Source organism: Symphalangus syndactylus, chromosome 17, assembly GCF_028878055.3.
Source record: "Symphalangus syndactylus isolate Jambi chromosome 17, NHGRI_mSymSyn1-v2.1_pri, whole genome shotgun sequence".
Classification (NCBI taxonomy): Eukaryota; Metazoa; Chordata; class Mammalia; order Primates; family Hylobatidae; genus Symphalangus; species Symphalangus syndactylus.
Window position 1 is genome coordinate 24,134,903 of NC_072439.2, and position 15,745 is coordinate 24,150,647.

At 48.7% G+C, this 15,745-nt stretch overlaps 1 protein-coding gene across 8 annotated transcripts in view; it reads left to right on the forward strand.

Moving 5' to 3' along the window:
• Positions 1 to 3,643: 3,643 nt before the first annotated feature.
• Positions 3,644 to 15,745, forward strand: part of ZNF573 (zinc finger protein 573) — a 65,619-nt gene continuing 53,517 nt past the window's right edge. For 3 of the 8 annotated variants that reach the window (XM_063621159.1, XM_055248072.2, XM_063621169.1), the window contains exons 1-2: positions 3,928 to 5,421; positions 6,582 to 6,825. Coding sequence is in view for 2 of the 8 variants with exons in the window: in XM_063621173.1 (XP_063477243.1) it covers positions 3,796 to 3,910 (115 nt within the window). In the remaining 6 variants the exon portion in view is untranslated. The other 5 variants (XM_063621158.1, XM_063621173.1, XM_063621164.1 and 2 more) reach the window with 5 other exon arrangements.

Here is a 15,745-nt window from a genome sequence, read left to right on the forward strand (position 1 = left end):
TGCTCGTTGCGGTGGCACTGTGCTGTATCCTGCTTGGGCTCTGGCCTCTGCTCTGTCCTCCCTCTTGCTGTGTCTCCCGTTTCTGAGGGGCGTAGATGCTTCTTGGTCTGGCTCAATGTCTTCAACAAAGAACACTTTCCAGTCCATCACGGATAAACTTCAAGGAGATCCGTCATGACTGTTTCCCTCTGCAAACCTGTTTCTGGTGGATTGGGCAAATGTGAAGATCCTGGAGCTCTGGGCGTCCATACCTGTCTCAGACAGGGAAGCTCCCTTGGTCTCCATGTTTCACCTGATGGCTGCGTAGTTTCCCTAGAATGAACGGTAGGCGACCGTGGCTGGCCTTGGCTTCTAGGAAAGGCGGTGTCACATTTCCTCTGCACTTCCTGTCTCATTCTTAAGGGACATCTGCTTCCTCTGCTCCTGGGTGGACTGCCTCCCGGAACTGAATCTTTTGGCTGCCACGAATGTCAGGGAGCCAAAGGGACTGGGCTGGGGCTGGGTGCATGGGAGGTTGCGTTAGGGCTACCTGGGCGGTGGAGAGATGGGGGTGGGGTGAACTTTACAGAAACCTCTCGGCTCCTCCAGCAGGCTCACCAAAATGTGGCTTGGACTCACGCACAGGGCCTCTTCTGGTTCCCAGCTGTGCTTTGCTTTTCCTTGTCATTGTTGGGGAGGTAACCTGTGCCCCCCTTCCACCGGGCACATGCCTGGACACCAGTGTTCGTCTCGCCATCGCCCCATATGGCCTCGGTGACACACACTCACCCCATCTGCTCTGGGGGACGTCAGTGCCACGTTTGGTCACATTGGCTCCACCTCGGACTCGCCCCGTTCCTGTTTGCATGTGTCCTGGAAAGCAGTGGCGGCACCCAGCAGCCCCAGGGCTCTGGCAAGCGGGGCAGGCCACTGCACCTCCCAGGGAGGAGGGAGGCAGAGGGCTCATGTTTCAGTGAATTTTCAGCTGACACCATGCCTTGAGGCCCATGGGATCTTTCTGTGCTCCAGCGAGGCCCTGCTTGCCTCACTAGATGAGGTGAGCCCATCCCTGGTCACCTGGTGGGATCCAAAATCGGATCTGAAGAGGAGTACTGAGACCCCAGCAGGCGCCCTGAACCTCCTCTTCCACTGGTGGAAGTCGGCTTAAGGAGGCCCTGAGTACAGGACTCCTGCGAGTCCGGCCCTAGGGCGCCCGCAGCCCCCACTCCCTCGCAGCCCCCTACTTGATCCCGGATCCAGCCGCCACCGCGCTGCAGCAGGAGCCCCTACTGCCGCCGCCACTGTTTAAGGGGGGCCTCAGCCTGAGTTCCAGGAGCGAAGCGCGAGTTGGCCTAGGCAATGTGCATGCCCGAGGCGCGAGCGGATTATCCCATCACAGTGATTCCCACAGTTGCCTGAGAAACCAGTCCCTGAGGCTTGGCAAAGCAGGAGCCCTCCGCGGCAGTGCTTGGGTGTCTGGGCTCCGAGACTCCGGCCTGACCTCTCCATGGGGTCGACAGGACCGTCTCTGGATGCCAGGAGTCTCGGAGGGCCGACCAGAATGAGGAAACCATAGGCGGAGTCCGGGAGAAGCAGCGCGGCATCCCAGCCTCTAACCTGCCCGGACGGTGTTCAAGTGAGTCTCCCCAGAAGTCGTGCCCTCCGTGATCTCGACGACATGTCTGCTTGTGTGCCCGTGGGCTGCTCTCTCACTCGAGAATCGTTCTCGAAAAGAGCAGAACCCCGCAGCCTCAGGGGTTGCCTGGGGCTATGTGTTTCTGTGCCACTGCTCTATGTCTGTGTGTGTGTGTCTCCCATTCTCTCTTCTCTCTCTGTCACTCTGTTTCTCTCTCTCTCTCTCTGTCTGTGTGTGTGCCGGTGTGCGTGTGTGTGTTGAATGAATCTGCCCTGTGCGTCAAAAAGCGATTTCTTGCATGTCGGCCTGTCTTTGGTGCTCCTCTTGCTGCGTCTCTGCCTGGGACATGTTGCCGGTTGTCAATTGGTTTCGCGGCAGTTCCACTTTGGGTTTCTAAAGGCCTCGACGACGTGAGGAGAGGCGTCGGTCCTGGAGGAACTGAAATCTCATCTCCATCCTGAGCGGCCTCTTTTCTAGGATCCAGACGACCACACTCCAGCCAAGGACAGAAGCCTCACAGGAGCTCACTGTCCTGCAGGAGGGGAGCAGATAAACATCAAAGAAGATAGTTCTATCTCCTCAGGGCTCTTCTCTGAAAAATGAAGCCACACCACGACACAATCTTCAAGAAGAAGCTGGGAACGGGACATGGCAAAAACTCCTGGCCTCTCTGGACAAGTCACCCATTTGGCACTCCTCCCCTCAGCCCGTGGCGGTGGCACTGTGCTGTATTCTGCCTGGGCTCTGGCCTCTGCTCTGTCCTCCCTCTTGCTCTGTCTGCCCTGTTTCTGAGGGGCCTAGATGCTTCTTGGTCTGGTTCAATGTCTTCAATAAAGATCACTTCCCAGTCCAACAGGGAGAAAGTGGTGATCCGTGTCATGATTGTTTCTCTCTCCAAACCCGTTTCTGGTGGATTGGGCAGGTTTGATGATCCTGGAGCTCTGGGCTTCCATACCTGTCTCAGACAGGGAAGCTCCCTTGGTCTCCACGTTTCATGGGATGGCTGCGTGGTTGGCCTAGAATGAGTGGTAGGCAACCATGGCTGGCCTTGGCTTCTAGGAAAGGCAGTGTCGCATTTCCTCTTCACTTCATGTTTCATTCTTGAGGGACATCCTCTTCTGAGCGCCTGGGTGGACTGCCTCCCAGAACTGAATATTTTGGCTGCCATGAATGTCAGGGAGCCAAAGGGATTGGGCTGGGGCTGGGTGCATGGGAGGTTGTGCCGGGGCTACCTAGTCATTGGAGGGGTGGGAGTGAAGTGAACTTTGCAGAAACCTCTCGGTTCTTCCAGCAGGCATAGCAAAATATGGCTTGGATTCACGCACAGGCCCTCTCCTGGTTCCCAGGTGTGCTTTGCTTTTCCTTGACGTTGTTGGGGAGGTCACCTGTGCCCCCCTTCCACCGGGCACATGCCTGGACACCACTGTTCGTCTCGCCATCGCCCCATATGGTCTCAGTGACACACACTCACCCCATCTGCTCTGGGGGGCGCCAGTGCCACGTGTGGTCGCATTGGCTCCACCTCGGAGTCGCCCCTGTTCCTGTTTGCAGGTGTACTAGAAAGCGGTGTCTTCTTGCAGGAGCCCCAGGACTTTGGAAGCGGAACAGGCCACTGCTCCTCCCAGGGGCGAGGGAGGCAGAGGGCTCATGTGTCAGTGAATTTTCAGCTGACACCACGCCTTGAGGCTCATGGATCTTTCTGTGCCCCAGCGAGGCCCTGCCCGCCTCACCAGATGAGGTGAGCCCATCCCTGTTTACTTGGTGAGATCCAAAATCGGATCTGAAGAGGAGTCCTGAGACCCTAGCAGGCGCCCTGAAGCTTCTCCTCCCCCGGTAGAAGTCGGCTCAAGGAGATCCTGAGGACAGGACTCCTGGGGGTCCAGCCTTGGGGCGCCCACAGCCGCCTTTCTCACGAAGCCCCCTCCTCGACCTTGGATCCAGCTGCCCTGCTGCCGCCGCGCCGCTGCCATTATTTAAAGGGGCCGCAGCCTGACTTCAGGAGCGGAGCGCGAGTCGGCCTAGCCAATGCGCATGCGCGAGCGGATTCTCCCGTCACAGTGATTCCCATCGTTGCCTAAGAAACCAGTCCCTGAGGCTTGGCAAAGCAGGAGCCCTCCGTTGCAGTGCTTGGGTGTCGGGGTCCTGAGGCTCCGGCCTGACCTCTCCAGGGTGTCAACAGGATGGTCTCCGGATGCCAGGAGTGGTGGAGGTCCAACCAGGATGATGAAGCCACAGGCGGAGTCTGGGGGAAGCAGCTCGACATCCCAGCTTCAGGCCTGCAGGGAAGGCGTTCCAGTGAGTCTCCCAAAAAGTCGTGCACCCCATCCCCCGACCTCCAGGACAGGTCTGCCTGTGTGCCTGTGGGCTGCTCTCTCACCCGAGAGTCGTTCTCCTGGAGAGCAGGACCCCGCAGCCTCAGGGGTTGCCTGGGGATGTGTGCTTCTGTGCTGCTGCTGTATGTCTGTGTATGTGTGTCTCTCCCATTCTCTCTTCCATTTCTGTCTCTCTCTGTTTCTGTCTCTTTCTTACTTTCCTTGTCTGTGCGCCCGTTTGCGTGTGTGTGTGTTGGGACGAAAATGTCTTGTGCACCGGAATGCTGTTTCTTTCTTGTAAGGCTGTCTTTGTTGAGCCTCTTTTTGCGTCTTTTCCTGGGTCTTGTGGCCCGTTGTCAGTTTTCCCTGTGGTTCCACTATGCGTTTTGTGAAAGCCTCGGCAACGTGGGGAGCATCGTGGGTCCCGCAGGAGTTGAATTCTCCTCCCCATCCTGATAGGCCTCTTGTCCAAGATCAAGACGACCACACCACACTTAAGCACATTTTTTAAAGGGGTCGCAGCCTGACGTTTAGGATCCGGGCCCATGTAGACCTGGCTAATGCGCCCTACTCGCCTCTCACTGCCTGTCACTTTGTCCACAGCAGCCCCCGCTCACTATTTTTTAAAGGGGCCACTGACAGGATTACAGGAACCAAGCGCCTGTCGGCCTTGCCAACGTGCATGCTCGTGGCGTGAGCAGGTTCTCACGTCTTAATGACCCCCTCCATCGTCCGGGGAATGGGTCCCTGAGGCTTGCCGATCACAATCACTCCGTGGCAGTGCATCCGTGTCAGAGCTTTTGCCTGACCTCTCAACGTGGTCGACATGATTGTCTCCGGATGCCCGGATTTGAGGAGGTCGCCGACCAGGATGAAGAAACCTCATGCGGAGTCACGGAGAAGCAGCGCGGGATCCCAGCTTCAGGGGACGGATGGAATCTCCGGACTCCCATTTGGATCTGATTTCGGATCCCACCCGTTGAGCAGGAATGGGGTTACAATCTGGTGAGGCGGGGAGGGCCTCTCTGGGGCACAGAACGGTCCCACGGGCCTCAAGCCGTGGTGTCAGCTGAAAGTTCATTGACTCATCAGCCCACTGCCTCCCTTCTCCTTGGAGAGAGCAATGACCTTCTCTGGTTTCCAAAATCCAGGGGCTCCTGTATCCCGACACTGCTTTCCGGGACCAGTGCCAACAGGGCCAGGGGTGAGTTTGAGGTGGAGCAAATGCGACCACACGTGGCACTGGTGTCCCCTATAAGCAGATGTAGTGAGCATGTATCTCCAAGGTCGTTTGGGATGATGTGGAGATTGACAGTGATGTCCTGGCATGCGCTCAGGGGGCTGTGGGGACCTTCCAAAGAAAGCCAAGGAGAAGCAAATCACACCTGGGAACCAGGAGGGGGCCTGTGCCGGAGAACAAGCCCATTCAGGGAGGCCTACTGGAGGAGGCGAGAGGTTTCTGCAAAGTACCCTTCACCCCCACCCCTCCATTGAGTAGGTACTTCTCAAAGTATCTTTCCTTCACCCAGCCAAAACGGAAAATCGTTCCTGCCTTTTTAGGACAGCAGTGCTGAGCAGCAGGATTCCCTGAGCTTTGAGACCAGGACAGTGCCCTGGGAGGCCCAGGTCGAAGGGAGGCAGTGAGCTCATGAAACGGAGAATTTTCAGCTGACTCCCTCCCCTGGGGGTCTCAGCTGTTTCTGTGCCCCAGCGACCCCCTTCACACCTCATCAGACTGAATAACCAGCCCCATGGGACCCGATTTCTGCCCATATCTTCCAATCCGGAATCGGAGCAGAAGAGCAGTCCCGAGTTCCCACCTCACGGTCTGAAGCGCCTCCTCCTCCTTCGGGATCCGAACACGAAGTCGGCTCAAGGAAGTCCTGAGGTCAGGACTCTTAGGGTCCTGCGCTGCTTGTCGCAAGCAGCCCCCTTCCCCAAGCCGCCGCCAGGTCCATCTCTAGCATTTTCCTGGGGCTGCTGCCTGACAGCCCTGACATTGTAGCGCGCGCGCCAACCACGAGAATGCGCATGCACCAAACGCGAGGCACCAGGGCAAGCTCTGAGCCAGGGCTCGCCTCCCAGGGACTACCACCATTGCCTGGGGACGGGTCTTAGAGGCTTGGCATATCAGGAGCCCTCTGTAGCAGTGTGTAGAGTTGGGCTGATGTCTCTCCTCTCTGGGGGATCAACGCGATGATCCCACAATCCTAGGAGACTGGCAGGGCCGAACTAGGCTGAAGAAACGTCAAGCAGGGCCCCAAGAATGCACCACAGGATCCCTAAGGATCCCTACGATGCATCAGGCCTGCCTAGATGGTTTAGGGGTGAATCTCCTTGAAAGTCGTCCCCCCGGAATTTGGAGGTACGGCCTATGTGCCCGAGGGCTGCTCTCTCCCCGGAGGGGCTTCCTGGAAGTGAGCAGAACCACGTAGCCCCAGGAGTTGCCTGGCTGTGTGTTTCTGTGCGGGTGCTGGATATCTCTGTGTGTGTTTCTTTCTGTGTGTGTGTGTGTGTGTGTGTGGTTTCTTGTGAAACAAATAGGACTCGTGCGCTGGAGTGCGGTTTCTCTCAAGTCCACCTACTTTCTGATGCTCCTCACTCTGTGGCTCCGCTTGGGCTGCGGGGCCCCATGTCCTTTCTTTTGCTTGTAGTTCCTGAAGCCTCGGAGAAGTGGGGGGCTGGCTGCAACCCACGGGGGTCCAAATCATCTCCCCACCCCGAGGAACCACTCTTCTAGGAAGAAGATGAGCACAACACACCCAAGAACAGACGCCTCCCAGGGGCCCATGGTCCTGCAGCACATTCAGGGCTGGACCCTAGCCGTCCTGTCCTCAGGATCCCCTTGAGCCCACTTCAAATTCTGTTGCTGGCAGGGCAGGAGCTTAAGGATGTCAGGTGGGCACTCAGTCTTCTTTCAGTTCCATTCCGGGTCAAAAAGAAATGATGTGTGCAGAAATAAGGTGAGACAGGGGTGAGGATACAGTCTGATGAGGTGGGGAGGAGGTCCCACAACTACACCAGCAGGAGAGGTGCAGATAAATGTCAAAGAAGCCGGTTCCAACTCATTCTCCCCTTCCTCTTCACTGCATAACCTGTCCACACTATGGCCTGGTGCTGGTGGAAGAAGACATGAATGTGAGGAGAATATTTGGACTGCAAACTGTGGCCTTTCTGGCCACCTCCCAGGTTGGGTCCTCATTCCCAGAGCCACATGCGAGTGGGATGGATTGATCCTGCCCGGGCTCTGGCCTCTTCTCTTTTCCTGCCTTCCGTGTTTCTCATGGGCCTAAGGTTTCCTTGGTCTGGCTCTACATTCTCTACAACAAACGTTTCCCAGTTAGTCGAGGATGACCTTTCTGAAGACCCATGTCTTGAGTGTTTCCTCCTCAACACCCACGTTTCCGAATGACTGGGTAGCTGGGATAATTCTTGAACCGTGGGTGCTCGTAGCTCCCACCAGCAGGGAAACTCTTGATCCTCCTATTCCATCAGATGGCTGCATGACTCCTGTAGGATGAGAGGTAGTCAGCCATGGCTGGCCTTTGCCTTCTAATCTAGGCTGTGTTTCATTTCCTCTGCACATGCTTTCTCATTGTGGAGGGATCTCTCATTTCTCTATTCCTGACTGGAACTGCCTCTCAGCACTGAACCACTGGCTGTTAGGAATTTCACAGAGCAAAAGGGACTGGCAGTTGGCTAGGTGCAGGCCAGGTGGTGGGTAGTGATCCGGTGTGGGGTTTGGGGTGTTTTGTACTTTGCACCTCTTGGCTCCTCTGGCTGGAATCCCTGAACGGGGCTTGGACTCCAGCACAGGCCCCTCCTGTGGTCCCAGTTGTGCTTTGCTTGTCCTTCCCTTTCTTGGGGATCCTCAGTGCCCATTGGGAGCATGCCTGGACATCCTTCTGAGGCTTGGATTTGCCCCAGACGGCCTTTGAGACACACTCTCAACCTTATCTGTCCCCATGGATTGCCAGTTCCAGGTGTGGCCACCTCGGCTCCACTTTCGGCTTGGCTTTGTCCTCGTTCCCGTCACTACTGGACAGCAGTGCTGAGGAGAAGCAGGAGCTTCTGGCAGCCAGACAGGCATGTTTGCTGAGGCACTAGTTTGCATGATGCTACTGAGACCCCTTGGATGATGATTTTGGTAGTAGGGTCAAGGCCAAACAGGTTAGTAGCCAAGCTCTATGGGACTTGGGTTGTTTCCAAGTCTGAAGCAAGATGACTGCTGGGTCTATAACCTAGATGTGGGTCACTGCTTTCAAAACAACACTCTTAGGTCTTGGGATCCATGAGGGTTTCATAACCTCCTACATGAATCCCAAGGCTCCCAGAGAGAGACTTTTGCCAATGGATAAGTGCAGAATTCTTACTGTTGTGGGGGGGATATGAGCAGGTGACCACATATTTCACCATCTTGCTAACATCATCACCATCTGTTTCCTTTATTGTATAAAAACTAGTAAACCTAAGTGTTTTCCACAGATCTGTAGCCATTCTAGCAAATGATGCAACTAATGGAGAGGATCACGGGAACTTCTGATTCAGTCATTCAGTAAGACGTACAGGTGACAGCTGGACTTGTGATTGGTGTCTGAAGTGAGAGTAGTCTTGTGGGACTGAGCCCCTGGCCTGTGGGATCTGACCCTAAATCTGATTTGTGTCAGAACTGAAGTGCAGGATGCCCAATTGGTGTCCACAAGGAAAAGCCCCACACAAGTAGTATGAGAAGTACTGAGAGTGGTATGAGTATACAAGGAAAACCTGCTTTTCCAGATACAGTGGCATACATACAATCCTTTTGTATAACCAGGGCTATACACCATGACCAAGTAGAATTTATTCTTGGAATGAAACAATGGTTAAATATTTGAAATCCTAACAGTGTAATATATCACATTAAGAATGAAGGAAAAACCCCAGTTGATTATCTCGATTCACGCAAAAAAGTTTTGACCAATTTCAAAAACCATTCATGATTTTTTAAAAAGTCATGCAACAAATTAGGAATTGAAGGAAACTACCTCAACATAATAAAAGTTTTATGTGAAAAACTCACAGTGGACAGCACACCCGGTGAAAGACCGAGAGCTTTTTCTCCAAGATCAGGAACAAAGGAAGAAGGCCTGCTGTCACCATTTTCATTCAGCAGAGAACTAAAAGTACTAGCCACAGAAATGTGGCAAAAAAAACAACCACCGGCATCCAAATTGAAGACAATGAAATGAATTTTCTGTGTTTGCAGATGATATGATCTAATGTGTAAAAAACCCAAAAGATTCCACAAACAAAAAACAACTAATAAAATGAATTCAGCAGAATGCCAGGATGGTCAACACACAGACAAAAAAAGTTTCACTTCTATACAATTACACTGAAGAACACAAGAAAAGAGAAAACCAAGCCATTCACAATAGCATCAAAAAGAATAAACTTCTTCAAAGTTAACCAACAAATTGAAAGACTTGTCCAATGAAAACTACATATCATTCCTGAAAAAAAATTAAAGACATAAACTGAAAGGCATCCCCATGTTCATGGATTGGAAAATTTAATATTGTTAATATGTCAATACTATCTAAAGCCATCTACAGATTTAATATAATCCTTCTGAAATTCTAATGACATTTTTTGTATAAACAGAAAAATCTATCCTGAAATTCATATGAAACCTCATGGGATTCCAAGTAGGCAAAACAACCCTAAAAACTAGGAATAAAGCTGGAAAAATCACACTTTCTGATTTTGGAACTTACTGCAAAATGAGAGTAATCAAAGAGTCCAATATTAATCAATGCACATATAGCCAGATGCTTATCAACAAGGATGCCAAGATCAGTCAATGGGGATATGACAGGGCTCTGAACTGTGCTGGGAAAACTGGGTATCTACATAAAAAAGAATAAAATTGAACTCTTTTTTTTGTTTTTTGTTGTTGTTGTTGTTGTTTGTTTGTTTGTTTGTTTTTTGAGACAGAATCTGTGTCGCCCAGGCTAGAGTGCAGTGGCACGATCTTAGCTCACTGCAACTTCTGCCTCCTGGGTTTAAGTAATTCTCCTGCACCAGCCTCCTGAGTAGCTGGGATTACAGGTGTGCGCCACCACGCCCAGTGATTTTTTTGTATTTTTAGTAGAGGCGGGGTTTCACCATGTTGGCCAGGCTGGTCTCGAACTCCTGGCCTCAATTGACCCACCCACCTCAGCCTCCCAAAATGGTGGGATTACAGGCACAAGTCACTGTGCCCAGCCAAAGTTGAACTCTTAATGCCATATACAAAATTAACTTAAAATGGATCCATAAACTAATTGTGAGATCAAATGCTTTCACAGCACTGCATTTGGTAATTTTTTTTGGAGGATACCAAATGTACAGGCATCAAGAGAAAAAACAGACAAGTTGAAATTCATGAAAAGTAAAAAAGAAGTGTGAATCAAAAGACATCAATAGATTTAAAGGGAAACCCACAGAATGAAAGAAAATATTTGCAATCATAAACCTGATAAGGGATTAATATGCTAAATATATAATCTGTAAAATCCAACATTTAAAAGGGTCCACAAATCTGCCACAGACTTCAGAGACTTCACATCTCTGAGCTTTAGAGACTTTAGAGACTTCATGTCTCTACTAAAAATACAAAAATTATTTCTCCAAAGACATACAGATGGCCAATAAGCATGTAAAAAGTTGCTCACCACACTAATTATTAGGGAAATGCTAATCAAATCTATAAGGAGATACTACTTTACCTCCATTAGAAAGGCTGCCATTAAAAAATAGAAAATAAGAGCTGTTGGTAATGGTATAGAGAAATGAGAACCCTGAGGCACTGTTGCAGGGAATAGAAAAAGGTACACCCACTGTGAAAAACAGCATGGCAATTCCTTAAAAAATTGAAAATGGAGGCCAGGCATGGTGGCTCAAGCCTCTAATCCCAACACTTCGGGAGGCTGAGATGGGCAGATCAATTGAAGTCAGGAGTTCGAGACCAGCCTGGCCAACATGGTGAAACCCCATCTCTACTGAAAATACAAAAATTAGCCAGGCGTGGTGGCATGTGCCTGTAATGCCAGAGGGCTGAGACAGGAAAATCGCTTGAACCCAGAAGGCAGAGGTTGCAGTGAGCCAAGATTTGACCACTGCACTCCCAACTGGGCGACAGAGAAAGACTCATCTATCACACACACACACACACACACACACACACACAAAATTAAAAATAGGATTACCATATGATCCAGCAATTCCACATCTAGGTAGACACTGGGAAACTGAAAGCAGTTTCAAAGAGATATTTGTACACCCATGCAACAGAGCAGGAGCATCGCCATCTTGGACAAACTCCACCATTTTAAATTCCCCTTGGCTGGGCGCGGTGGCTCACGCCTGTAATCCCAGTACTTTGGGAGGCTGAGGCGGGCGGATCAGGAGGTCAGGAGATCGAGACCATCCTGGCTAACACAGTGAAACCCTGTCTCTACTAAAAATACAAAAACAAAATTAGCTGGGCATGGTGGTGGGCGCCTGTAGTCCCAGCTACTTGGGAGGCTGAGGCAGGAGAATGGCACAAACCCGGCAGGCGGGGCTTGCAGTGAGCCGAGATCGCGCCACTGCACTCCAACCTGGGCAACAGAGCGAGACTCCATCTCAAAAAAAAAAAAAAAAAATTTCTGTTGATTAAAAACTGCCTACATCCGGCCCAAAAAACACAACCTAATCGCTAATGTCAGCTTGACCATAAATGACAAATGACACTTCTGACCAGAAACATTCCAACCCCAAGATAAAACCCCCTCTGAACAGAAACATTGCGATCCCGCAACAAAACTCTCCTCTACCCAAAAATATTCCGAAGCTGCGATAAGCTCTCACTCCCTAAACCCTTAAATATCCTTATTCTGTAAAAGAGAACATGCCTGGCCTAAATCAGCCAGAAGCCCCTCTCAGGTTTATTTTCCCAAATAAACCTGTCTTTGATGGTCAAGCTGCTTTTCGTGTTTGTTTCTTCTTTCTTTAACCCTTACACCATGTTCATAGCAGCATTATGCACAATAGCTAAAGTAGAGGCACCCCAAATGTCCCTTAGTCAATAGATACATAAGCAAAATGCGGTAAATACACACAGTGCACATTATTCAGCCTTTAAATAGAAGGAAATTCTGACATGTGCTGCAACATGGATGTTAAGAATATTATACTAAGGAAATAAGCCTGTTATAAAATAAATACTGTATTATTCCACTTATATGAAGTACTTACAACAGTCAAAATTATAGAAACAGTAGAATGGTGGTTGGCAGGGGTTGGGGGAATGGGGAGTCATTGTTTAATGGGTATAGAGTTTCAGTTTTGCAAAATGAAGAGTTCTGGAAATAAATGGTGGTGGTGTTTGCTCAACAATATGAATGTCCTTAATAACTCTGAACAGAAGTGTATGCTTTAAATGGTTATAACACCAAATTTTATGTGTATTTCACAATTTTTAAAAATTAGGAGGAAAATAACCCAGCCAAAATCATGAACAAAAGACATGTAAACCAGGAGTTGAGAAACTCTTTCTGAAAAGGTCAAGAGTGCTTTCCTGTTCCACAGAGTCTCTGTACTGACTATTCAACTCTATTATAATAGGAAGAAAGCAGCCATAGACAAAAACTAGACAATGAGTGTGCCAATCTTGCAATGAAACATTTTTTTATTTTTTATGAAACGAAATTTCACTCTTGTTGTCCAGGCTGGAGTGCAATGGCACTCTCTCTGCTCACCACAACCTCTGCCTCCTGGGCTCAAGTGATTCTTCTGCCTCAGCCTTCCAAATAGCTAGGATTACAGGCATATGCCACCATACCCAGCTAATTTTGTATTTTTAGTAGAGATGGGGTGTCTCCATGTTGGTCAGGCTGGTCTGGAACTCTTGACCTCAGGTAATCCACCTGCCTCAGCATCCCAAAGTGCTTTGATTATAGGCATGAGCCACCATACTGGGCCGAAACATTTAAAAAGTGGTGAGTTGCATTTGGTTACTGGTCAGAGTTTCCCAATCAAATGCATAAGCTGGTTACCACTTTGAAAATGAGTAGTTGTAGGCCAGGAGCAGTGGCTCACGCCTGTAATTTCAGCACTTTGGGAGGCCAAGGCATGGGGATCACGAGGTCAGGAGTTGGAGACCAGCCTGACCAACATGGTGAAACCCCATCTCTACTAAAAATACAAAAATTAGCCTGGCATGGTGGCGTACACCTGTAGTCCCAGCTACTCGGGAGGCTGAGGCAGGAGAATCGCTTGAACCCAGGAGGTGAAGACTGTGGTGTGCCGAGATCGTGCCACTGCACTCCAGCCTGGGCAACAGAATGACAGTCCGTCTCAAAAAAAAAAGAAAGAAAGAAAAGAAGAGAAAATGAATAGTTGTACATTACTGAGAAAATGGAAAAAATCTGAATATGGATGCAATTTTAGAATAGGAAATTATTACTAATTTTCTTATGTGTGATTATATGACACTTTGAGTAAACAGGAAATTGTTTTCAGGGAGCTAGATTCATGTATTTAGAAGTAGAAAATTATACTGTCCATAACACTGTCAAATTATATATCAAATGTATAGGGGCAAAAAATCTAATGTGGCAATATATTAATATATATTTTATTTGCTGCAATTTTAAAAACTATATATTTAAACTTAAATATATAATTAAATGTGTAATAAAAGTGTAAAAATTGCAAACTAGATAATATTTGGTTAATTTCTAATGCATTTTGAATTGTGCAAAAGGAATATAAATTATTATTTTCACACTTTTGACATTTTAAAAATTTGTACATCTGAATTTCATTCTAGGATTAAGTGTGTGATTCACCTTGAAATTCGAATGAGACCCTCTCATGGTTTTTACTTGTTTGAGTTTATCCAGAATGAATTCAAATTCAAAAAGGGATGAGAAATTACATGAAATGCTTCTGAATTCTGTCATTCTTCTGAATTCTTTACCTCATCAAAATCCACTAACAATTCCACAGAAATGAAAAAAATTAACAAAAAATAGCACCCATAATGCTATCACAAATGGAAGCTAATATTTATTGAACATAACAGTACATTCTAGATAGTGTTCCAGGTTTTTCATGTACTAACTCATGTAATACAGCAATATACTGTAGGTACTACTATCGCCATTTACATACCCAGGGGGGATAAGTATCATCCCCAATATCATATTGGCTGTAAGGAGTTGAACGCTGATGACCATCATTAAGATATGTAGCATGGGGGAAGGCGCGGTGGCTCACGCCTGTAATCCCAGCACTTTGGGAGGCCGAAGCAAGCGGATCACAAGGTCAGGCGTTCGAGATGAGCCTGACCAACATGGCAAAACCCAATCTCTACTAAAAAAATACAAAAATTAGCCAGGCATGGTGGTGCACACCTGTAATCTCAGCTACCTAGGAGACTAAGGCAGGAGAAACACTTAAACCCAGGAGGCAGAGGTTGCAGTGAGCCAAGATTGCACCACAGCACTCCAGCCTGGGCGACAGAGCGAGACTCCGTCTCAAAGAAAAAGAAAAAGAAAAAAAGATATGTAGAATGCCTAAAGCCTTTCCCACATCACACAGCTCTGTTTGATGACTTTTCATCAATTTAACAGTAATTGGTGCTGGAAGACTTTTATATACAAAGTGTAAAGAGCAATGCTTTCCTATATCCTCTCAATTTTCCTCTATTATGAATGGTTTGATAATGCAAAAATAGAAGAATGCCAGAAGAGGTTTTCTTTTCTTTCTTTTTTTTTTCTTTTTGAGATGGAGTCTTGCTCTGTCGCCCACGCTGGAGTGCAGTGGCTCAGTCTTGGCTCACTGCAGCCTCTGCCTCCTGGGTTCCAGCGATTCTCTTGCCTCAGCCTCCTGGGTAGCTGGGATTACAGGTGCACGTCACCATGCCCAGCTAATATTTGTATTTTTAGTAGAGACAGGGTTTCGCCATGTTGGCCACGCTGGTCTCCAACTACTGACCTCAGGCGATCCGCCCCCCTCGGCCTCCCAAAGTGCTGGGATTACAGGCGTGAGCCACTGTGCCCAGCCCAAAAGAGGTTTTCTTGTGTTGTTATAAAAATACATTATAAACTATCTGAATCTGAGTAACATTTGGGTTCAGAGCTAAAAAATGATACATTACTGACATTTTGAAAAGTTCACACCAGTACAAACAAATTGATACCTAATAAGAGCTTAACCATATCTAAAAGCCTTCCCATGTAGTCTTTATCCAAATTGTTTCTCAGTGGTATAAATACATTGACACACTGTACATATATACATATACATATATGTGGGCCCCTCCTCTTGGCCAAGGACATTCCAGAGTTACCTGAAAATCTAGTTCAGGCCATGATGGAAGAGGGGTTTGCATATGCCTCATGATAACCCTCCAGCATGAACATCGACACAGACCTTAAATCTGATAAGAAACATTTGTGTCCTCTCTCAAGCCTGCTACTTGGAGGCTTTATCTGCAGAATAAAACCTACGTCTCCACAACCCCTTTTATAACCCAGACATAACCTACTGATAACTCTTTCAACTGAATGCCCATCAGAAAATTTTTAAATCTACCTATGACCTGGAGGCACCTCCTTCTAGTTGTCCCACCCTTCCAGATTGAACTAATGTAACTCTGCCATGTATTGATTGATCTCATGCCTCCCTAAAATGTGTAAAGCAAGCTGTACCCAAGCCACCTTGGTTGGGCACATGTTGTCAGGACCTCCTGAGGCTGGGTCACAGGGCATCCTTAACCTTGGCAAAATCAACTTTCTAAATTGACTGA